The sequence below is a fragment of the Apis laboriosa genome, unplaced genomic scaffold (genome assembly GCF_014066325.1).
Source record: "Apis laboriosa isolate Shangri-la unplaced genomic scaffold, ASM1406632v1 scaffold13_cov153, whole genome shotgun sequence".
NCBI lineage: Eukaryota > Metazoa > Arthropoda > Insecta > Hymenoptera > Apidae > Apis > Apis laboriosa.
The window spans coordinates 1588858-1615266 of NW_025221370.1; the positions used below are offsets into that span (position 1 = coordinate 1588858).

A 26409-nucleotide genomic window follows, 5' to 3' on the forward strand; every position below is an offset into this window, starting at 1 on the left:
GCCAACGCAAGCGCGAAACAACCGTGCGCGTACGATGCTTTTCACGATCATTTTAATGGCACATAAAAAATTTACGCACCCATTAATCCGTGCTTACCTTGGCATTAAGAACTAGTTGCATTTTAGGACTACTTAAAATAGAAAACATTGTGCACGAACAATTCCAAGTTTTTCTTCGATACTTGCTCGATTCAATTATGCGATTGCATAAAATATTTTTTTTTTTTATCGATATTTTGCCTCGAACATTTCTTCGCGTGTAATCGCCATTTATATCAAGAATTATTAAATCTAATGCGTAATTTAAACATTAATCGTTAATTTGACAATCGCTGTTTCTCGATTTTATTGGAAAAGTGTTTGCTTCCCGAGTACGCGAAAAGTGCAATAAATCCGTGCGTTAATCGGTTTTGATAGTTACTCTATCATTTTACTCGCGAGAATAATGATAATAAAAATATGAAAATTCGTTACAATTCGTACTTTACATTGTTCTGTGATTTGCTTTCCAAATTGTTAGACGAAGAAATATGGAAGAAAAATAGAGAGCGTTGAAAAATAGAGAACCGTTGCTGGCGATATAACACGATATAAAGCATGGATCACAGGCGACAACCGCTCATTAGCATACAATACAGGCTAATGGGATCGCACGCTGACGGCTACCGTTCAATACCACGTCCCCACATAACTCCACAATCACCCTTTCGAGGGGAAAGAGCAGGGCGTCGATAATATTAAAATTATCGCACAGATTAATTTTTCTCTCCGCGCTTTCTTAGAACTTTTGTTCCGTTGATCAATCGTTTTATCGCGAAAACTGCCAGCCTTGGATAATTCGTGATAATAATACCGACGATAATCGCGAGATATATTCCGTACAATTTTTATTAATTAATCTTCCATTTTAGCAGGGCGTCGATAATATTAAAATTATCGCACAGATTAATTTTTCTCTCCGCGCTTTCTTAGAACTTTTGTTCCGTTGATCAATCGTTTTATCGCGAAAACTGTCAGCCTTCGGATAATTCGTGATAATAATACCGACGATAATCGCGAGATATATTCCGTACAATTTTTATTAATTAATCTTCCATTTTAGCATTCTCTGCTTTCTTTCGCTCGAGTAAAGTTTGAAAAAATTGAAAAGTTATCTCGTCGCATGACGAGAATACAATATCCCGAAGATTTCTCGCAATAGAATTAATAAGTATACAGTGGTAAACAGTCATTTATCGAATGATACGTTTTTATCCATTCTCCGCCAATTGCTTCATGCTTATTTCACGCGCACTACACTCGAAAGGAACAATGTCATTACTCCGACAAGCCTCGATGATTAATTCTAATGACTAATCCGATTATCAGATGCATCTATTGTCTTCTTACGAAACACAGGTCTGTTGGTTCATTTGTCCACTTATGAAATTGTTTATCTACACGTTGTTATCTGGTGTCCACTACAAATAGGAAACACCACGTACCGCGAAATTAATTCGAAACAACTCGCGATAACAATTACCTGCATCGTATATTACCAGCATTCCGCGATTTAGAAAGAGCGCGTATTTATGTTCGAGCAGATAAGACTTGCTCGAATCATTGTACCGGGTCCATTGTAACACCGGCTGCTATTTACACGTCATCGCATTATAGCTCCAACTACTAGTCCCTCATTACCGGTCGGGCACGGCGAACGCGTGCAAATGTCAGTTTTAGTACGAGGTAGTAAAAGACGCGAGGCGTCGTTCTTATTGCCTCTCTCTATTACTGGTCTTCGCTCGTTTCGCCTGCTTCGTTGTTTCATTCTCGTTTCGTCGGGCTTTCTCTTCTCGAGAGGATCACGAGATATATAAATGAGATATACAACTCGTGGATTTCGGAGCGAGCATCGACGGACGTACGAAGCACGAGTGCACTTGCATAAACGTATAAACGTAGAAACGTGGATGGAAAACGTGGCCATTACGGCTCGTACGGAAAGACGTACGAAAGAGACCGGTTGCACGAGTGACACAATTAACGTTTGACAGGCTTTAAGGATACTCGGTATAATCGCTCGCTATGACGTTCGTATTTATTCCAATTTGACATACGTTAATCGTAGAAACTAAATAATAATTATTTTATTATTCGGTATGACGTCTCGTTAGTACGCGAGTTCCCCGATTCGTAATCGCGCGTGCAATTATCGATGGAACACTTGTAAATTACTCGAAACTTGGGCTCGAAGTTTTGCCGGGTAGACGTTTTTTAAGCTACGCGCAACCGGTAGATCGCGTAGTAGTGGTACGCGGTAAAAACGCGAATAGGTCGGTGATAAAATTAAATGAACACTTACGAACTAGTAGCCGCGCCGGCTTCGAAGCCGAAGGAGAAACATGGAAGCAAGTAGCTGTCGATAATGAGAAACTCGAATAAAAACGACTGGAACGTTTCGTCTCAATTGATGTACGTCCCGTCATAATTGATACTCTAACGTCGTGGCTGGAGCTCCGGGATTCTACTTAAACAGGCTTGGATTACGTCTAATGAGACGTTGCCTTTTGACTCGACAAAAGGCGATCGCGAATTCGTTCGTCTTAAGAAAACTGACCATTTGCCGCACGTTCCTTTCACCCTATCGGGTAAAAATTAGGTACTCCCGATACTCATGGAGAGAATTTTTAAAAGGAAAGCGTGCTTTCTAATACCATCCGAAGTTAATTATGTACGTGGATCGATACTTTTCCCTCCATTTTTCTCACCTATTAGTTTCACGCTGATGCTAGTTTCACTCAACGCGAGTCAATTTTTTTTTTTTTTTTTTTTTTAGGAAACGACGATTTCAATCAAGTCGATCAATCGTATTGCGATCAAATAGGATAAAAGAATCAATCGGTCTACGATCTGTGGGGCAAAGATACAGTTTTGGTAATTTGTTCATTTTCTCACGTGATTCGGTAAAAATCTGATAGCACGGAGCGAGATAGACGAGGTATACACGTATAATACGTGATCTAAATTAATGCGTGATAGAGAATAGGAATTTCTTTTGCGGTACGTTCCGGATAGGTGTGTGCGCGCATTGCGCACATATCTGTATTCACGGCACGATATTCCGAGCTTGATGAATTCCTATTAACGTGTTATTATACGGTGCGTATTAGAAAACACGTTTGCGAGCCACTAATGTGTTCACACGCGTGTATCGGGCATTCGACAGGCATTGTAACGTAATGGAATGGACGTGTTTTGTGAAAGTATTTGTACAATTATACGTGATACGGCTTTTTAATTTATAGATGTTGATTAAAAATTCGATTTTTTCCCCTTTCCCGAACGACGAAGAAACAGAGTTACGATTCCTTACGTGATGAAATAAAATAATTAGTCGCGCATAATCGACGACATATTCGACGCGATATATCATGAAAATCGCGATGAACCGCCGATTTATTCGCATGAAATTCGCACGTAGTGTGTACGAATGTAAACAACGTAGATACGCGAACGCGTACACATACGCGATACGTGGCAATAAGTGTGTACATAAAGTGTCGCCAAGTTTGCCCCGTAGTATGCTAAAACACGATTCGCTTTCGAAATAAATCGATAAGATCTCGGTTGTGCAGATTTCAAATTAATGTCAATGCACGGCACCACGTTCCAGCCACGAACAGTGGTTATTAATGCCCGGTGTTGCGCACGTTAGACCGTTCTAACATTATTATGACGGTGTCATGTAAAGTAGACGGTTGTAATATTAATGTAACCCGAGATGAAATTGAGAGAGGAGAGCACCGGCAGATGACAAGCTGTTCGTTCTTACGTGGAAACGATGTAATTATTTCGAGACTTAAATAGGCCGGAACACCTATGTAATTTCACCATGGTCAAATGCTTCTTGACAGAGCTTTCTTTTTTTTTTCTTTTTTTCTTTTTTCGTATACATATATATATATATATGTATATATCGACGCGAGTACACTTAATTGCACGTATCACGCGCCGAACAAAATGTTAGTATAATTGGCTTCTTTAATAGAGTCCTTGTTATACTTTCTAAGGCGATGATGAGCCGCCAGCCTATTTGTGCTACGCAATTAGTTTAATTAACAGCGATCGATCCGCGATAAGTGAAAGAAACAGGTATCATTTCGTCGTCACTGATAAGGTTAATCGTTGGAACGAGAAGAAAGATGTTGGTATCCGGTTCGCGTAAATTAACCACACGTTGACGGACATTCATTAGCCGGAATCGGGATCTAAACGGCATCGATTACAGATCGATTAATCGAATCAAAGTGTCGTCGTGCATCGTGCGTCGAATAAATATTGCATATATCGAGCAAACGTTAAGCAATCGCACTGGAAACAACCGATTTTTCGTTTCTTTATTCTTTTTTGAGTTTCTATTCTTACCTCTTTTTTTTTTTTTTTTTTTAAACCGATTCTGATCTTTAAGAATTGAACGGAGTTTTATATATATCGCTATATATCGTTGTCTCACTCGTAACGCGGCGAATTCTAAATTAATTTAAAACGCGCGATTTATTAATGTTCAATATCGCGAAACCACTTATTCCGTATCTTCTCGCAATTTTACTACTATCTACAATTATGGCCGGCATTTGTCTCTGAATATACATACGAGTGGACTGGTATGGTAGTTTTCAAGGCGAAAGGAGGGAAGGCCAGATAAGGTAATGTCTTGGCAATGGTACATGTGCTTTCGTTCACACGCGGATACGAATGATCTGTACCGATCATTATCTAACATGTCCCGGTATAACACAATTATTTGCACCGGTAGTACAACTGGCCGAGTTCCATGCAGATATCTATTTCGACATAACGCGGTATACGTACTCGAGAGGCTGGACAAAGGGGGGAGGGGGAAAAAAAAAAAAGAAAAAAGGAACGCCAACCGTGTGTCTTTATAACCGTGCGTCTTAAAACCTGCTTCTCTAAACTTTACAATGCTCCGTAACAGGGCCTACATCGTTGAGATAATTGTCAACGTATCGAGCGTTGCCACCGATTGTGAAAATTCGACCGTTTGCTTTTGATCGATGAAATCTAAGGAATGCAAGTTTTCTTTTCTTTTTTTCGTTGAAAACAAATTTTTTGCATACACGGGACAATGCAAATGTTTTTAAAAATATTAATATTAATTTTTAAAAATATTAATATTAGATAGATAGATTATATTTCCGCGAAATATCTCCACTCGTGTTTCTCGTATTCATATTCCTTCCATTCCTTATTAATACACCGAACCCGTAACTTTCTACTCGTTATCGAAAACGGGGGCTACGATTATCTCGAAATGATCAGTTTCAAAATATGCGCGTCTATAAAGAAACCGTAACGACTCACTTAGTTAACTTCTTTATGGTGTTCTTACGGAGCCGACAGATCCCACTTGCCGCTTATTAAGTTTATTAGAAATTACACGATTTATCCAATCTCTGTCTCCAGAGATCGATCATCGATTGGAATCGGCGCGCTCTATATACATAAAAATCAGCGACAGAAAAGAAATCTTTGATTTGGCCGTTCGAAAAACGTTGAAAATTGAAAGGAGGGGGATTTGGTGCCGTTCACGGCACCCCGCGGTGGCCGCTTCACACTTCGATCGACTCTCGCGAGTCCGCCGAGCGGGTTAGCCGCTCGGTTGCAATTATCCGAGGCAGTTCTTACACGCTAGAGGCGTGTGCGTGTAATACACGTGGCGCGTTGGAGCAGGTACAAGTTAGAGCAGGTCACTTTCGCTGCCGGCTCTCAACTGTTCCAGTCGTCGCGCACGCGTGCTGCTCCATTCATAAACTTATAGAGACGCGTATGTAAGCCTGGGCACGTAGGTGTAGTAGGAAATCGTGAGTTACACGGAAATGCACTATATCCGAGTTTCCACTATTCGATCTATCTTAATGCCTCGGTCGAAACTGAAATGGTTGAGATATGCGAGGGAAAAGCAACGTACACCCCTCCTCGAAAGTAGTTGGACAGTTTGCGAACGCTTCACGGTTTCGAAAATCGCGATATTTTGAACGATTAAGACGTATAGAAAAATGCATTAAAAAAATATATCGAATTTTTCTTGGGGACGATACAAGTCGCAAGAGGAAAGAGCGGTGGAGTGTAGGAAGGCGTTAAACTCTGTTCCAGAGTAGGATTCAAGATGCCGCGTTACATAATGCGAAATTATGTAAAATGTTAGCGCCGACTTTTATGCGTCGTTTTTCATGGCGGGCCGGCCGATTATGCACACTCATAACCACCACACCATAATGGATGATCTAGTATTCCGTAGAGAAGGTGCACGAGTTCGGGCAGTGCGAGCGTTTATTCGCTAAACGCCAAGTTTCGTAACCTTTTCAATTAAGAGCGGTGCAACCATGTTTTTAAAACGTGGAAACGTGGTGATCACGCGGTTGAAAAGTTTCGTTACTTTAAGAGAGATCGATTTCAGAGAGATCGAGGTCCGATAATCCGATCTTTTTCCATCTCGTTCCGATTTTAACTTCATCAGGAGGAGTAAGGAGGGGAAAGTATAATATCGTCACGCGATAAAATCTCGATGACGATCGATTTCTTGGATCGTCGTAATTTTATCTTCTTTTATGCGAAGAAATAATAAATCGCGTGGAAGATAAATTCTCTTGATTGCACGGGGAAGAATAAGCGCGTTAACCGAATCTACGCAGTGAGAAATACAATTTCATGGAAAAATTAATGTAATTCGTAATGGAACGCGTGTAACATCTCGCTTAAGCAGATGTTATTGCACAATTATAATGCTCATAATTTCTTCTAGACTCGTAGTTGATTGGCGTTAGATGAAGCTTGGGGTCAAGCGCACAAAAGTCGCAGAACTTTCCTTAGAAGGGATCCAACGGTCACGTTGGGTTCCATGTTGGAGCTTTTATTACGTTTTCATTACAACTTTCATGACATGTCTGAAAATTCTCCAACATTCGTTTCGAACGTAAATCCACGCTCCAGGAAGTATTTACGTGTTTTGTATTATAGATTTCCGTTAATTTTACCTTCCTTTCGAATCGCCACTCGTTCGCGCATCTGTATTCTTCATTCTTGTACGTTCGTTCTTCATCGAAACGAGTCGTACAAGTTATCATTATCCGCACGCATTATCATTGTGTTTCGTTGCCGTTTAGAAGCAAATAAGAAGCGTTAACACAGTCGCGCCGTTCAAATGATGAATTCAACAAGCCGGACAAAAACGCTCGATCGTTCGCGATTTTTAACGCGATGTTTATCTCTACAATAATCGTGATTATGCCGAGTTTGAAAATTAGTTCAAGTTGTCGTCACGTACTCGTTGCATATAGCTCGATGGTGAAGAAGCATGCACGCTACTTGGAGGAGCGCAAGGGCTACCGTTACAAAGCCTCTGTGAAAGTGCACTAACGAAAGTGTGAATACTAATGCGATTTTTGCACACACACTGTGTACAAAATGTTCGTACCACATTATGCCGGATCTGGAATTCACCGTTAACGTAGATAACGTTGCCTTTTTAGCATCTGGCCGATGACTAAAGCCGCACGAATTCCATTTATTTTCACGCGTTTGTACTCTGATTCATTGTTCGAAACGATCGAGGAAGCGGATAAAGTATCCCCTAAAGAACACAGGAAAGCAGCATTGTGTGTACAATACAACCATCTGACTAATAATACATTGCGAATTATACATTGAAAAATCACCGCGAATCTTCCGTATTTCGTGCAATTATGGATTTTTTTCTCCTTTTTTTTCTTTTTTTCTTTTCTTTTTTTTTTCTTTTTTTTTTTCTTTATATTTCAAAGAAAACACCACCGTGTTAGGTGAATATTTCTCGAAATTACAAGGTGCCTTAATGATAGCGAGGCAGGAGGAAAAGATTGGATAAAATGGAAATTTCCCTCGCGCTATCTCGATCTAACGATCTGAAATAATGTGTACACAGGAAACTCGATTAACGTAGAAAAATATCGAGCTGTTGATTAAATTGCAGGATGCTCGATCAAGGTACGAGCGCGAGTTAGAATGCTTGTGCATCTCGATTCACCGGTCAACTCTATCCTCTCCCCCTCCCTCCCCAACTATTAGCGTTAATCGATTATAGCGTGACGGATCGAATGATTTAAATAAAGACCGGGTGCGTCATGGGCCTGGCTCGCTTTCTGTCGACCGCGCCTGTCAAAATGATGCCATTGCATTCGCTCATTATGCTCAATCTGTTGTTACGTTTCTTTTCTTCCTTCTTTTCTTTTTTTCTTTTTTTTTTTTTTTTTTTTTTTTTTTTTTCGTAGCTAAATTAAATTCGATCAAGTGAAAGAACAAGCATTTTGGAAAAGCTTGTCACGGAAAACGAATTGTTTCAACGAAATGTTAAATAAATGAAGCAAAAACGATTGTGCATTTTGCGGTTAGACCGGTGGACTCGAGGTAACTTGACCAAGAATGCATCGAACACGGAACAACAATTACTCGCTTTTACTCGGGTTTCAGGATTTTAATTTAGCAGTTAGGAACAAGAAACGAGAGTAGAATTATGATAAAACCTTGCCGTTACTGGTTAAGTTTCCCGCAATCGTGCACACTAATTTCTAATGCAGATACGTGCGTTTGTATGTTGCAGGTGACGTACGCCGAACGGGCCAGTATTCATGCCAGTATGCCAATCAGATGCCAGTAGAGAGCCAGTATCTGTATCTGTCACCACCGATAGCCAATTAATAAGTTACTTAGATAGTTAAATTAATAGGCAATACAAAAGAAAAAGAAAAAAAAAAANAAAAAAAAAAAAGAAGAAAAAGAAAAAAAAAGTCAACGTTTTTTTGAATAATTGTTGTTAGAAGGCGTCGTTCAATAAGCGTGACAGATATATCACGTGTATTAATCGTACACGTATTCTACATATATCGATATATAAATATAAATATATACGTAACATAAAAAAAAAAAAGTATATATATATATATAAAATATAATCGAGGAGGAGCAATAAGTGTCGGAATCGTGTGAGCAATTATTTTATTCTCATCGTACTTTTTTTTTTCTCTCTTCCCTCCCTTTCCCCTCTCCCCTCCCCGCCCCCTCTCTTCTTCGACCATAATTTTCTCCGCTCGTTGATCGGTTTTCTTTTTTTTGAATTTATCGGTGACCGCGTATGATTCCCTGCGGAGAGTATATACATAAGATTGGACAGAGAGTGCAATCGAGTTGTGATTATCGAAGTGGACTGACCGATCGATTTCTCGGCTGTGAAGTGAATTAATATCCCAGGAAAACGATTGAAAACGGAGAAAGGAAGTGAGCAGCGAGTACAGACAACGGGCGAGCAACGGGTGGCTGGAAACGGTGACTTACATCGAGAGCGCCAACCTGCAATCAAGGTTCATGGTTTTCATGGTGAGTCACCGTATCTATCTGTTTCTAACTAATTTTAATGCCGTTTTTACGCCGTCCTCCTCCCCTTCCTCCCTCTCTTATTTACCTCACCGTGTTATCACGGTCTTTTTTACGACCGTGATGCGCATTTCGTTGGTGAAACGAATAGAAAAGAAAGGAAATTTTCTATTTCTTTTTTTTTTTTTTTTTTTTTTTTTCCCTTTCTTTCTTAACGAGATATAAGATATTTTTACGAAGGAAATTTATGAAATTTTAAACGGCAAATTTTCGTTGATATTTTTTACACTCGATTTCTCCTCGCTTTTTTTCTTCTTCATCCTTTTCTTCGTCCTCGTCTCTTCCCTTTCTTTTTCTTTTTCTTTCTCTTTTTTTTTTTTTTTTTTCTTTTCACTGCTCTCGATTACGGATCGACGAGCGGACCCGTTATAAGTAACGCGATTTTATGCAAAATTTCCCCCATGACGGGTTGCCGCAACTTCCAGCGAGATATATAGCACGTGTCACGTGCAATTTGCATAATGCGACATCGACACTTCCTCCCATGTATCGGAACGTTATCTTTATACGCCGTCGTATCGTTTCATATCGCGGATTATCGAGCGCGCGGTTTAAACGTAACATCCGATAATAGCGAATTTCGGGGAATCGAAACTGTCCCATAAATATCGATAAACAAGGACTACCGAAAGTATCGAAAACTTCCGCCTCCTGTAAAATTTATCGCAATTTTATCGCGACTTCGTGATAATATTCAATGGGCATAATCATTCCAGATAAAGGCTGGTTCGACAAATCGAAATTCATCCTGTAAATATATATAAACTTTCTCAAATCCTTACCTACTACCCACCGTACATCAACCCATCGAGTTGGGAACCAATTAATTTGAATTACCTACCCGAGAATTTTATGCTTTTTTTTTTTTTTTTTTTTTTTTTCTCTCCTCTTCATTAACAGATTTCGAGGAATTTATTTTTCTCGATATCCCGCTTTAATTCGACGTGGAATCGTTACCCGACTTACTAATTGAGTTTATTTCGTTTCATTATTCGCCCCTAAATTCTTCTCATGATTGGGCCGGGAATATCTTAATGCACGGCGGTCCTCCGCATAGCCGCGTTACGCAAATTAGGAGCATAACTTTGCTTATATCCCGTAACGTGGCCGGCTAATTAAGAAAAGCGTCGGATAAGCGGCCGTATCGGCCGATTCGATTCGTTCGATTTCTCCCGTGGTTATGCCATTCCGTTTTGTTGCACGGATATTTGGGGGAGTTGTAAGAGGAGACCAGTCGAGGGACCAGAGAAGAGAAGAGAGAGAGAGAGAGAGAGAGAAAAGAGAGAAAGAGAGAGATTGGCGGGTTACGGGTCAGCCACGGTGGGGCATTAATAATCGTTTACAATCTTTAAAGCAGGGTGTGGCGAGTACGTTAACCCTTTCCTCCCTCTTCTTCCTCTTCTTCTGTTCCTCCTCCGCTCCGGCTTCCTCCTCTGCTTCTTCTCTCTTTCTCTCTCTCTCTCTCTCTCTTCTCTCCTCTCCTCTCCTCGCCCTCTTCTCGTGATCGCGGACGGACGGACAAAACAGGAGGAAAAAGTGCTGGCTCGCCTTCGTAAACCAGTTGGACGTATATATATCGTGAAAAAAGGATAATCAATGGCGAAAGGGTACACGCGCTCGATCTGTAGTCGTTTTATCGTCATGACGATTCCAGCATCGGGGAGGGAGGGAAGGGAGGGAGCAAGGATTTATTTCTCGATCATTGAAAATGCGTTGCGCACCCCCCCCCCTCCCCCCTCGATTTACAAATCGTTACCTCTCCTCGTTCTTTTCCAAATACGCGAATTTTCGATATTGTAAATTGGATGTAAACGAGCTCGAGGCAGAGAGAGAGAGAGAGAGAGAGAGAGGGAGAAAGAGAGAAAGAATTTCTTTGTCCCGGACGTTTGGATGGTGACTTTGAAAATAGAGGGAGGGGCGAGGATTAAAACTGAGAAATTAACATCGGGAAACTCGACAAACCGGTATAAGCCTGTTTAATTTCGTCGCTCGCACCTCTCGACCCCTTTTCGAATAAACATTCCTTGGCAAGGAAGTAAACAAGTTTATCTTACGAATCGAATATTTATTTAATCGCGCACAGTGTCGGTACGGATTTATGAGAATTTCGTCTCGCGGAACGGAACGGAACTTGTTCTTTCGCACGCCTGTTTTCACCGAAACCCTTCGCGGACGATTATCAGATTGGCGCGTTAGAAACCTCCAGCCGCGTCTCGCGTCCTATCTTAATGAGTCTCAACTTGCTCGAGACCTTGATGGGGAGAGAAAGACAGAGAGAGAGAGAGAGAGAGAGAGAGAGAGAGAGAGGGAGAAAAAATGCGCGCGACAATCGAAGAGACGCGAGACGATGCGAATCGAATGTTGGCGCGTTCGGCCAAAAGAAATTCTTCTTCCATCCCCGTGCCCCTCCTCGGCCTTAGGTGCATTATTAACGACCACGATAAATATGCGCGTTCTTTTTCGCAAGTGCGACGAATCGGCGATCGCGTGGACCGAGTCCTGGCGGAGAAAAAAATTCCCTCGAAGGAAGAACCCGTTCCTCCAGCACCACGTGTGCCCCTATCGGTTGTCCCATGAAAATCGGTCGTCGGCCCCTCGCTCACCTCCTCGTATTCGAGAAGGCATCGCCATTAACCCGACCGACCAACCACCACCACCATCGACGGTGCCACCTGCAGCGACGAATCAGCATATTTAGCGTCGAGCCGAATTTAATAGAGGCCATCGGTCGGGGCGTGCATCACGCGGTTGAATTCGCGAGACGCATCAATAATATTCGCAGTGATGCATACCATTAAGTATGCATGGCGAACCTCTCCTTTTTCGAATTCAATTCGCGATACCGGTGTTCGTTTACGCTCACGAGATACGTTTACGGTTTAAACGCATTTGCATCGTGACGTGCATCGATCGACACGTGGCCACGGTCGCATCATCATCATCATCGTCGTCCTCCCCCCTTTTATTCGACAATTTCCTGCTTCTTTCTGTATTTCTATATTATTTTATCTCGAATCCGAGGGAAATTTTGTATATCCCCCTATATTGTAATTAAATTTATGTTTTACAGTACGTACGCGTATAACGTAATAAGATCAAAGAATTACGAATTATTCGAAGCCGTATCGTACCGCGATACGGAGCTGCGTTTGATTATTCGCGCGGCAAGGTGAATACCGCGGCGACATTCGGAATATTAAAATCGCACGGCCGCCAATAAGATTTGAGTAATGCAACATTAAACGTTACTTGTATCCGTTTCTACGCGTTTGCGATTGTTTAAAACGTGCAGTAAATATTGACATTATTTTTACCTTCGTCGTGCGTCGTCGGGGAAGTCAATAAAGATTTTCTTCGTCACAAATGAACGTTTATCGGCCCATATATCACGGCGGGATATTTAACAACCGTGCGGGATAAATTCCGTGGAAGGGTGGAGACGGTTTATCGCGATATATTTTTCCTCCCCCTCCCCGTATAAGGATGGAAGAACGGTTTAAAACCAGCGAACGAAAGCAGCGTCGAACCTCGTCCATGGTCGGTGCCCTATGGACGTGAAAAATGAAAGAACGGTGTGCCACGATTCATCACCCGCGCGTACAGCTCGCAGTCCTCGTGAAAGTGATACATGCTTCTTGTCAAAGACGATACGCCGAGCGCCATTTGTTCCCTCCGTCAAATATACCCGGTAATGTACCTAATTTCCATTCGTCTTATCGTCCGATTCCGCGCTTAGGAATCCTCGCCTAAGATCGGCGAGGCCCTGGAAACTTTTCATCGGTAGAGAATATCCAGGTGGATATACCTGGAATCCTTCGAGATTGTATTTAATAGCACGAATAAACATCGAAAACGCGCTCTTAACGGAGAATTTTAATCGTCCTCTTAAAACTTTTTTTTTTCTTCGCGTTTATTATTATAGTCAGATTCATGCCGCTCTTTATTTTGTTATTAAACAAAAATTGGAAATGTCAACTTCGCCTGAAAACTGAAAATCTAGAAATTTTTAATAGCAATAATAATTAAAAAGCCATAATTATTGAAGATAATCGTGAATAATTCGCGAATTAATATATAAAAGCGACGAGTTCGAATTGTTCGAGATTTCCTTTTTTTTTTTAACGCGGCTAACCCCTCTATAATAATAATAAACATTCGTTAAATTTTCTTCATCGTTTTTATCGCACTTTTATACTCCCTTATAAAGGAGAAAACAGGTATGCGCACGTCTCCTTTTCATTACCATTAAAAAAATCGATAAGTTCGATCTTTTAATATCGTACGTTAAACTGTCGAAAAGAGGCGTTTACGAAGGTAAACTTGACTCTTTATACGGGGATCGTTACTTTTTAGCGGAGAGCGGGGAGCGCGGGTTATTCCGCCCGTGTAAGCACTTGGGTTTATTTTTTTATTAGAGCGACGCGGCAATTTTTGTCTTTCCTCTTATCTGCCGCGAACCAGGCAGCCGCACGATACAAGGGAAGGTCGTACGTGGCGTTTTGAACGTGACGCCCACGCGATATGCGTGCACCGGTATCGTACCGGTTTAATTGTTCCGATGGATTTAAAGTTGGCGTCCGAAATAAATGAATGTCGCTTGCCAACGCGCGGTACGATGCAACCATGGTATATATGGTCGTCACGGATTATATTTCTTCGCTACGTACTTATACGTGAGTGAAACTCGCGCGAGTTGCAGACTACTCCTCTTCGAATTCTTTTCCGGAAACGTCGGAACGTGGCACGTTTTAATCATCCTACGATTAAATTCGATTTAACGAAACTCGTGAAATTTCGTATCGTTCGATCAATCGCCGGTCGATCGTCGGCCGCCAAAAAAGGCGCGCGACATTGCGAAATATTAATTGGCTCTCGCTTCGATCGTATCGTAGAATATATATATATATACTTTTGAGAATTTGAGATTGAAAAGTCGAACGGAAAGCTCGCGTTCCACCGAGTTTCGATCTCGATGCGGTTTTACCTTGCGTTTGAATACGGCTTAGACGGTAAGTTATCTTATTATCGTCTTACCTTGACTATCGCTCTCTTGTTTTCAACGCGTGTCAGAAGCGTTGGAAAGAAAAAAAAAAAAAAGAAAAAAAAAACGTGGAGCGTGGAAACGTGGTCGAGTCTGTCTATCAACGAGCGATTGTGAATTTTTATTTTGATCGAGACTTTTCTCGAGGCGTGTTCTTTTTTCTTTCTTTTTTCTTTTTTTATTTTGTTTTCTTTTATCGGTATCTTTTAATCGATTCTTTCGAAGAGACGGAGCCCGACTCGTTTTCGACTCCCTTCGATTCTCGAACCACTCTAGTTCGATGAAAACTTGGAGTAAGGGAAAGAGATCGAGAGAGGGAATACAGTTTGCGCTATATTTAAGACACGGCACGTGTTGGTTATTGCACAACGAGTGCAACATTCGCTCCAACGTGTAGCTATAGGTCGCCGAGTTCTGAAATACACGAGCGGTGAATTGTATGTGTGTGTGTGTGTGTGTGTGTGCGCGCGAGCTGTTCGATTTTAATTAAACATTCGGGGACAGGTTTTCACAGGATTCCACGGATTATCGATGAAATTCACGATACGAAGGTATTCGTTTCCTATCAAACGCGTAGATCGAGTCGATAAATGTTACACAGTGACGTGGATCGTTTGCATATTCATGGAATTTGTGATTAGAATTTATTCATCTATAGCTTGTCCGAACGATAATTTAGAAGAAGAAAAAAAGAAAAAAAAAAAGGGAAAAAAATTAAAAGGAAAATAACGAGATAATACGCGCGATACGTTCCTACGGTTGATCGAGGCGAGAATTTCTTTTTTTTTCTTTTTTTTCTTTTCTTTTTTTTTTTTTTTTTTTTTTTTTCGTGGACACGAGTTATTCCTTTACCCATCACGATCGTTTAAAACAAATGTAAATATGTTGGGCGATAAATTATCTGCTCGTAGCGTTAAGATTTTATCGTTGGCTAACTTATTGCTCGATCTTTCGTTCTCCTCGTGCCGATGTACGCGTCTAGACGGTGCGGCCAACAGAATGCGAAAGCGAGGCTCAAACGTAGGTAGATGTGCACCACCCTCCTTTGTTATCGATCAATGGTTACCGGTGGATACGGTCATTATAAGAATGTCTTACTTACGAACCGTTTATACGGTGTGTCACTTACCTGTTACGATATTCGAGATATCACGGTTTAATAATAAACAGTAATTCTTATTCCGCGCGGATATAAATTATCGGTTGGTAATTGAGACGCTTTGATTTAAAATCCGTTGATGAACGGGTTGATGGTGGGAAACGAGTTTCGCGCCATCGGTTTGAACGACATCGATCTTGAACGAACCATGGATATCTCAATTCTCGAGTTTCTCGTCATTCATCGTCGGTAAATTCGCACGTTTCGAACGACATTTCGCGCGTTGGAAGGTTTCCATATGCAACGAAGGAAACCATTTCAGACGCGAGTATTGATCGCGGGTAGAGATACTCGACGAGTTCGTAGAATGAGCCGAGCGTGCAAGTCGAAGCGTTTCCACCGTGCGACAGATTTCCTCGCGAATCTAAAAAACATCGGATGGAAGGGAATACCTCGAGGAGGTGAAAAAAAAAAACGTGAATGTAAATGCGTCCGTATCGATCGTCGGTCGAAAAGAAAAACGCGTTAAACCGCGTTATTAGAATCTAGAAGAGAGGAATGTCTAGGAGGGGAGCTGTGATAAATTTCCATCTCACGCCTCGTTTGTTCATTTTATCGCGAGTGCGGCAGGGGATGCAGATGTTCCGGGGTATGTCGCGACCGTGTTGCCTCTGATTTATACTGCATTAATTTTCGAGTAACATTGCGGTTGCACGCGGCCATAACCCGCGGGGACGTGTGCACGCGTACACGCATGCATGCATCTTGTTCCGCCGTAGCCGTGGGATGCCGTCCTCACGTGTACACGCTTATGGATGCTCGATTATCGGTATCGGACGAGGCCGATCGACTTCTCTCCTCCGATCGTCTCGTTTAAAGGGTGTGAACACGCATCGGTTGCGCCCGATTTACGCCCGTCCACGATCGTTTCTGACAGTTTCACGGATGGCGTGTCCGCCGATTATTTTCGCCTCGAAACGATTGACAAAACGATTTATCGTTGAAGATAATTCGCTTAAACCCGATCGATGGATGATAATCGATATTTCTGTGGTACGTGAAAGTGGCCTCGAAGACGAAGTAAATAAATAATAATTTCACGCGTTCCTCATTCGAGCGAGTGAATTTTGCTACAAAGAATGTCCTCGCGTTTTCGGAGGAGGGGGGGGACTTTGAAACAGCCGATAAAAATCGTTTAATATCTGTTTCTAAATATATATATATATACTTAGAATTATTCACACCGACACATTCCTAATACATCGAATCTTCGAATAATTTCTATCCAATACAATAATATAATCGATCCGAAAAGTCGAAATTTATCGGTTTGCCCGGTTTCGTTTACAGGATAAATACAATCTCGTAATATCCTTTCACCGAAAATTCCGATGATATAAAAACGGGAACAATGAGCCGCGTGAATTTTACACGGCGAAACCGACGACGAGGCACGTCTTCTTTCTTCTGCCGGCCTCCTGTTAACGAACACCGCCATCTTTTAATTTACGAATCGTTAAACGTCATCGTCGGCCGGAGTTGCTGCTAAAGTCGATGGCAATATTCGTTCGTACGAGCAAGATTTAACGGTGGATGTAAATTTTTGGCCAACGTTAAAACATGCCAAATTTTTCGTCCCCGATTCGCTTTCACGATGATACGAGCGCATTTACCGTGAACGCACGTTCCGATTGTTTTTCTTCTCTCTCGGGCATCGATCCGCTTTTGTTAACCGAAAACCGATCAACGTTGGTTGCGCCCTCCCCCCCCCTCTTTTCTTTCCTCAAACTTTCTTGTTTCTTATCGCTTTTATCGTTATGCAACGTCGATCGTGTTCGATCTTGTCTCCGTTTAATCCCCGTCGATTCCATATCTTTTCGTTCCTATCCTTCTTCCGTATTGAAGTGGAAAACTGCGTGTTTCTGATCGTAGCGTTTCTTTTTAGAAGAAATTTGTAGAAGAGCGTTTTCTATGCTAAATCGAGTTGAGATCGAGTCGACGTGTTTACGATTGTGTCACTGGTACATCTGCAAGTCTCTTTGCGACAAGTATATACCGCTACTGTCGGTGATAAATAACGCATTCACGGTTGTATTTCGTCGTAAAATTTTGCGAGTGATGCGAGTTTCATTCTCGGTACACGTGTCGTATTAAAACGGAAACAAAGTGTCCCCGATAAAATTAGACATCTCGACTCTGAAACATCCGATAAAAATCGTTCGACATCTGTTTTAAATATATATATATAAACAGTTTGAATGAAAGTAATATAAATGCTGATTTTTCTCCAATTTTAATCATAAAATGCACAATTTTGTGCACTTATTACATATAATTACGGATAATGTATGGCAATTATGCGATGAGCGCACAATAAATATTCAGCGATACATCTTATGTAAAAATGCATAAAATAATCAATTGTTACTTATATAGCACAATGAAATATAGGGTTCTGCCGTTTCGTTATCATATCTCTTTTCGTCTTCGTCATTCCTTTCTTTCTCTATTTTTCTCCCGTCTTTATCATTCTTTTCATTTTATTATCATCATTTTCCTCTCTCTTCCTATGTCTTTTTCATCCTCTTCTTTTCTTTCTTGTTCTCCATCCTTTGTCATTCTCCACTCTTGTGTCATCTTTCTTTTCTTCTTCCACTTTCTTTGTCACACGTTCTTCTTCTTTGTCATCTTCCCCTTTTCTTCGGCATTTTCTAATTTTTTCCTTTCGCCCAGCAACTCTTTCTTTTCATCTTTTTCATATTAAAAAAAAACATTTTTCTTCTCATCTTTGTTGCCACACTTTTTCTCTTCCCTTCGTTATTTAGTTTCTCATCTCTCTTCAATCTCCTTTTTATTTTCCTCATCATTCTTTCTTTCGTTTTTCATCTTTACCTTTTTCTCCTTCTTATTCTAATTTTCTTTTCTCTTTATTTTTATAAATTCCTTCTCCTTCTTATTTTTGTCCATTCCTCTTCTTCCTTATTTTTATCATTTTTGTCTCTCCGCTTATTTTATCAATTGCCCTCCTCTTCCTTAATTTATTGTCACTTATATATAGCACAATGAAATATAGGATTTTACCTTTTATCATTTCTCTCTTCATCTTCGTCATTTCTTTCTTTCTCTATTTTTCTCCCGTCTTTGTTATTCTCACACGTTTTTATCATCATTTTCCTCTCTCTCCCTATGTCATTCTCATCCTCTTCCATCCTTTTTCGTCCTCCATCCGTCGTCGTTCTCCATTCTTGTGTCATCTTTCTTTTCCTCTTCTACTTTCTTTCTCACATGTTCCTCTTCTTTGTCATCTCCTTTTCTTCGGCATTTCCTAATCTTTTTCTTTCTTTTTCCATCTTCTTATGTTAAAAAAAAACATATTTTTCTGCTCATCTTTGTCGCCACAATTTTTCTTTTCTCTTCATTATCAAATTATCTTCTTTTTATTTTTCTTATCATTCTTACCCACGTTTTTCATTCTCATCTTTTCTCCTCCTTATTCTAATTTCTGTTTCTCTTCATTTTTATCAATTCCACCTCCTCCTTATTTTTATCAATTCCTCTCGTGATAGAGCCGTATTGTGTCGACAAACGTTGACCGTAAACAAGCCACCTACGAATATCCCCTACGCCGTCTCCTCCCTCCGTAAAATCGAACGAACACAAATTGCATCCGTGACGCAACATGATGGTCTCTTGCTTGCTTACCACCGTATCTCGCGATATCGTTCGAATCTCTACTCGATGCACCTCGAGCCTCTTCGCCAACTCCGTACAATCGGCCGTATTATGAAAACGCCGTTCCTTCCGTTTCCCCGATTTTCGTTCTCCATTATCTGCATCGTATTTACACTCTCTCTCTCACGACGCGAAATAATTTACTTCGAATTTCTGTGTCTCTTCTTTTCTTTTCCTTCTCTACCATTTCTTTGATTCTGCTTTGATTCTGTTTTGTCATTTTCCATCCAGATCGGGAGACGAAAGAGAGAGAGAGAGAGAGAGAGAGAGAGAGAGAGAGAGAGAGAGAGAGAGAAATAGGGCCGTCTTTTTTTCTTTTTCCTCTCTTTCATTTCTCTTTCGCGTTTGCCAACGTTTTATCATTTTCCATCCACGTCCAGGTCGGGAGACGAAAGAGAGAGAGAAAGAGAGAGAGAAATAGAGCCGTCTTCTTTTCTTTTTCCTCTCTTCCATTTCTCTTTCGCGGCTTTCAACGTTTTATCATTTTCCATCCAGATCGGGAGACGAGAGAGAGAGAGAGAGAGAGAGAGAGAGAGAGAGAGAGAGAGAGAAATAGAGCCGCCTTCTTTTTCCTCTCTTCCATTTCTCTTTCGCGGCTTTGAACGTTTTATCATTTTCCATCCACGTGATACGTCCAGATCGGGAAACGAAAGAGAGAGAGAGAGAGAGAGAGAGGGAGGGAGGGAGAAGGAGAAAGAGAAATAAAGAACGAAGCGTGGGAGCCTTCGCGTTTGGCGAACAACGCCGGTTTCTTTTCCTTTTTTCCAACGTTCGCAGCACGGGGGACGGCGATCGATCGTTTGAACGGCGTGTTCGCGATCGGATATGGTCGTTTGGACATTTATCGACATCGGTCGGTGGAACGGGAATCGGGAAGCGCATCATCGGTTTCATGAAAATGCGGATCATAAGCGATGCTCCCATGTTAAGCTCACCGGACTAACTGGTACGGAGGAGGTTGGTACGCGGTTTGTTCCGCTAGAATTCGATAAGTAGCCAGTATCGACGTCAATTTACGCTGTTGACACCGATCGCACGACCGGTCGGACCGTTCGTAAGAAACGATTTTATCGACTCTGTCGACATCCGTCACTGCCTACCACGAGCTCGGGGGACAAGGTTCGTCCGTTCAGGAATTCACTTCTCTTTCTCCCGATACGTATATGTCCAGAAACGTTTAAACGGAACATCGGGTTTATTATCACAGGATAGGCCTCCGCGTTCACCCACGATCTTCTTCTCTTCACCGCGTGAAAAAACTTTATCCCCTGGAATCCCCCTTTAATTCCCCTTCAATCAACGCGACGAATAACTCACAACATCAATTATATGTTACTCTCTCCTTACGTTACGTTTTAATCCAACCCAGCGTCCGCAATCGAATCGAGATACCATCAATTCCATTTATTATTCCTTGATTATTGTTAAAGATTTCCTAGAGAGAGAGAGGGAAGGAAAGAAGGAAGGAAGGGAATAAATTCCATTTCCTTGTAAATTTTCTGATTCACCGTCGGTGGAGATGGAAGCGGAGGAGTTTAAGAACTCGTACGTGTAATGGAGAAACAATAACCGGCGGGATGGTCGTAACAGGAAACATTAAAGCAGCACCCGCCACGAAACGGGGAGATCGTGATTATAAGCGAGCAACGTTTCGCCGTCTCTTACCATTCTTAATCCCTGCGTCTCTCTCTTTGTTCGGCGCGCGCTAATGACGGGTTTCGTGCATACCCGCCGATCTATTTAGAGGGCAAATTAACTCGACTGAACTCTCGGCAGTGCTAATGAAAAGCGTTTCTGCTCGTTGGATATGCCTGCCCGTAAAACCTAGCCGCCTCGTGCTCCGGCCTTGCTTCATTTTACGCGATCCCTTCGGTTCACCTTAGAGAGAGAGAGAGAAATAGAGAGATTCTTATCGATGCTGGTATCCCTCAATTTTCAAGATGTTTTCTCCGATAAATGCTTATGGTTTTAATTATTTAATCAAGGATATGGGTTAACGTATTGTTGTTTCAAATATAGGAAAAATTGTAGATTTGGGTAAATGGATCGATATCTTCTTCTTCTTCTTCTTCTTCTTCTTCTTCTCGCAAACGTTTTATTACGTTCGTATTTCTAATGTCACCGTTTTAGGTTATCGCGTATCTATTGATACATTCGTCGTTGAACATTGTATGGGATGTGTTGCACGGAATATCGGCCCAAGTTTGTAAAAGATGTCGTAATCCAGTTCGATAAGCGTATCTTGGAGCGTTTTGAGGACACGAAACGAGCGATCCACTTTTAAACTCGGTGAACCTTTTGATCCCCCCCATATATAAAACTTATCGGGCTTATCCATTTATCACGTGATCTCTAAGTGCGTCACGTTACGTATGCAAATCACACGCATTACATCAAATATCATTTCACGTTTTCACGCTGTATTTCGTGTTGGAAGGTCATTGAATTTCGCCATCTCTAATCCTGTATGCATATATATATATATATATATATATATATATATATATATGGATACATCGATAAATAAAAGCTAAAAAGTTGGCGAGGGTCTGGTGTCGCGGTGCATCAACGTGGTGGGTGAAACGAAAAAAGAAGGTAAAACCGGTTATACCGCCAAAACCGGAAAGATTTCTTCCGCACGTTGCCGGCCAAAACGGACAAATAGGGCGAGGTAGAGCCACCGGTGCGCGAATAAAAAGAATTGGAGATCGGCGAAAATCAGCGCCTTTGTCAACCGATATTAGAGGACAATTGGATCGCGAGATTTTATTCTACCTCTGAAATTGAAATTGAAGAATTTCTTGAAAAATGTATCGAATCGAGTTCCATCCGAATGGATACGAAATGAAAGATGCCGAATTTTTCAAACTTATCTCGCGGTAACTTACCCAAAGCAGTTAGCTAAATCGCGTGGATGAGAATCGAAAGGTCACCGGCATCGTGTGTGACTTTTCAGAGGTATATTTCGAATACCGAATAAATCGATAATCGTGCAATTAAAACGCTAATAATATAATTTACAGCTTACAAGGTGGCGTATGAATTATCGATCGAGCCGCGACGTGAATTTATTATGTGAATAATTATCGAGCGCCGATGAAGAATTCCTCGTGATTGGTTTGGAGAAAGCTCCGGTTAAAATTCCGTCTCGTATCGAACGAGGCTCCAATTTAAAGTTGGGAATTAATGTTTATTAATGATCAATCAAACATCTTGCTACCGAGAACCGTTGCCTCTTATCTCACGAAAGATCGGCTTAATTGTTGAAATTTAAATTATCCGGCTCCTCTGGGAATGCGCATACCGTAATAAATTTCTGCCCAGAACCTGTTTCCATACGAATTTTTCTCTTTTGCTACTTTGTCATCCTTTGGACGTAATAAAATTATATACGTGTAGTAAAAGATATTTCATATTTCACGTGGAGAAAAAGGAAATAAGGGAAGGAAAAGAAAAAAGAAAAAGAGAGAAAAAAGAAAACCAAGAGTAAAAGAAAAAAGTTTGTCGAAAGTATTATCGAAAGTACGGACAAGTAATTTCAATTACCTCTTCGATGTTAAAGTGTTAACACGGAATCAGATGGTTACACATAACTCTGTCTCTATATCCCGACACGGGTGATAAATGTCCCGAAGACACGAACAAAGTGATAATATACTTGTTAATTTAAGATGTAAAGAGATATATATTACATCGAAATCATCCTCTTCCTCCTTTTCTTTTTTTTTATTTATTTCCCTCCCTTTCGATAATTTTGCGGTGATAAAATTTTAACTCGATGAATATCGAGTATTTCGAATAAGGGGATATAGTTAAAATTAAAAAAAAAAAAAGAAAAAAAAGAAAAGAAAGAAAATAAAAATAAAGAAAACGCGAAATTATCTGCAACAATTACAAGAAAGTTTTATATCACTCATCAACGGCCTTCCTACGCGTACTTTACTCGTCGTTAAGGTTTATTAGCTCGATATTAATGCAGGTTATGCTCGTGGATATTATCCTCGACGGGAACCGCATTACACGCGGTGTCTATATCGAAAGAATTAATTCTCACGATTTATCGCTTTTGACGTTGCATTAATATTTCCAGAACATATTATTTATACAAGCGATTGGCAATCCGAGAAAAATAAAATAATCGCGCTCACGTCGATTAACGTACGAATATATATCGTATATCGCGATACAATTTCTCACGTTACATTTCGTTTCCCTGATTTTCGAATTATCACCAATGTCCAGGAGGGGGAACGCGCGGCGCCTCGCGTATCACAATAAAACGCGTAAGTGGGAATCCTGCGTAAGAAGCGTGCGCGATAGGTCTGTCCGTAATTATCGAGAAACGAATTGCAAATGCGAGGTATCGCATTCCTCGCGTATCGCGTAGGTAGCGGTTACACCCCGCGTCGATATATATCTCTTTCTCTCTCTCTCTCTCTCGCCTTAATATCTCTCGGTTGTGAAAATGACTTATTAAATTCTCGTTACATTGATACTCGTCTGTTGCCACGTTACGTTACGTCTGTCGATAGTTGAAATCGCCACATATCATTCGTTTGCATAATTGCGTCGTCTCCGGGTCGAGATTAACTTTGATAGAATTAGACGATCATCAGATCGATTAAACGATATCGATGTCCGACAACGATGTTGAGCAATATTTTCGTGTCGTACGATTATCACTCGTTACTAATTCCTTTTTCTATTATTTCTTTCTATTATTTTCGCTTCTCGAACGTATTCGTAATCTCTTCACATGTACGAGAGAAGAAGACTACGAATATATAAGAGAGTAATTGGAGAAATAATTGGAGGAAGAGATGAAGTAATTGATAATCCAATTCCCCGAAGAAATTTCGATCCCGTTCAAGGAGGCTTGGCATTGGTTGTAGTTACGGGATTTCACGATATTGTACGGCGAACCGGTCCGCGGAACGTGATCGTCACAGCATGTGGCCCTGTGGTGGGTGACTTCCTTGCGGCAACTCTGAATAATTGTTCTTCCTTTTGTGTCTCGCTGCATTTGCGTTTCGCGTCTCTCCGCGAATTTTATTTTACTTTAGTTTCTTTTTCCCTTTTTTTTTTTATTTTCGCTTGGGCGTGAACTCTCTTGTTATGGAATCGCCCCGTTTGCGTCACGAACCAACGGTTTCGATGTTATTAAATTTCGATAATTTTTCAAACAAGATTTTTGCAAAGATCGGCCAAGGAAGGAAGATTTAAGGAGAGAGTGAATTCTCGATTCCTTTTTCTTTCGATTTCACGGAAAAAAAAATTATAACTCGCGCTGAACTTCGTTAAACTGAATTTTAACGAAATTGAGAATGCGATCCAAAGTACGCATTGGGTGAATCATAACCTCGTGCCGGTTACTTTACGAGCAAGCGAACGATGCTCGCCACCAAAGTTACATGTGTTTTGCAATCCAAGTGTCAGGCATTATTTTACGTCCGTTTTATGGCCGGGTTCGCTCGATGCTCGCCGAGACCGTATATCGCCGTCTCTGTCTTCCTAGACTTCCATCAAATCTTTACGATTTACGCGCAACAAAATCGAATCGGCCGGCGAATTTGCTCCGATAAAGCGTTTTGTTAACTTCCTTCCAACCTCTTAAGCGAAGTAATTCTTCCTCCTCCCCCTCCCCTTCTTTCCCTTTAACAGAATGTCACGCCTCCGCCTTTTGCCGTGAAAAGCAAAGATCGCATCCGCGAACCGTTCTTGCGTTCAACCGTGAAACGCGTTTTTGTTTCTCCTGCCATTTTGCCCTGTCACTTCCTACCACCACGGTACAATTCAGAATTGTGCATCCGTGTATATATATTTTCATCGGTACACGCGTGGAATATATATATATATATATATATATATACAAATGTATACAAAGAATTACACGCGTGTAAACCTGTCAACTCTGTTCGCAGCCACGTCTGTGTACGCGAATAGAATCGAAAAAGGATTAATGGAAGATTTCTCGATGGGATCGGTTATCGATTTGTTTGTAGATACGTTGGACGTTGGGCAAAGTTTGCGATCGTCGGATTGTTTGGGTAACAGGTATTAGGTTGACAGTTGGATGGAAGGTATGCGAGCATCCTCACGCGCCGCAGGTGTTCCACCCGTGAGTTTATGAAGTCACTTCGATGCACAAGCACGCGGTAACCAAGCATGACAAATGGTTGGCGTACATTGGCCACGAGTCGGTCTCTGCCCCAACGCCTTCCTTCCCTTCCCCTCCCTTCCCTTATCGTCTCGTCGAAACGCGTCTCACAGCTTCTCCCTTCTTAATTCCTAATTCGCTAATTGTGCGTAATTTCCATTTCCGCTCGATAAACGCTCGTCGTACGATAATATAATTAATTTAAATAAGAGATCGATGAATTTCTCGCCGCAATCGGAGATTTCTCGAGGGAAGAACGAATGGTTCAGAATTCAGATTTATACCTCGATGATTTTTAACTCGATCTTTATTGATTTTTACTTCCGTTCCGCCGATTACACATCCTGCTTGTTACGCTTGTTGTTCGCGGTTTATTATCCCCGCTGATACAGCGTATCATCGTTCGTATAAGCGACCGGCCCTTGTTACGTGTAATTGGAAACTCGAGAGCCGCATACTTGCGCATGCGTCCCGAAATGATTAACAGATAGCGGAACGCTGACTCCGCGAGCAACTAGAAACACGATATAAAGGACATTTATCGGTTGTACTCGCAACTCGCGTATATAACCGAACGGATCATCACGCCTCGATCGTCTCTCCGATTTTCCTTTAATCCTCTCCTCTCATATTTCATAATCTCATATTTAATATTTCGAACTCGAACATTTTCATTTCCCTTCTTTCCTCCTCATTTCCCTCTCTTCCGAGTCAGATCGCAGAGACTCGGAACGTGCGGATAGTTTACACGGTTATCGCGTTAGACACGATTGGCCGATTGATCGACTACACCGAGCACACCGTGTCAAGATAACAAACCGAATATAATCGTTTCGGAATACAACGTCACTCGGCCGATAAATCCCATTGGATCGGTCGTTGTCGCGAGTGGTTGTCGTTAATGGGATCGGGTCGAAT

At 41.3% G+C, this 26409-nt stretch overlaps 1 protein-coding gene across 3 annotated transcripts in view; it reads left to right on the forward strand.

Annotated features, from left to right (window-relative positions):
• The first annotated feature begins 8799 nt into the window (after positions 1–8799).
• Positions 8800–26409, forward strand: part of LOC122721088 (Krueppel-like factor 3) — a 241667-nt gene continuing 224057 nt past the window's right edge. For all 3 annotated transcript variants that reach the window (XM_043948348.1, XM_043948346.1, XM_043948347.1), the window contains exon 1: positions 8800–9405. In XM_043948348.1, the coding sequence (XP_043804283.1) occupies positions 9394–9405 (12 nt within the window). In that variant the 5' untranslated portion in view covers positions 8800–9393. The remainder of the gene's footprint in view (positions 9406–26409) is intronic.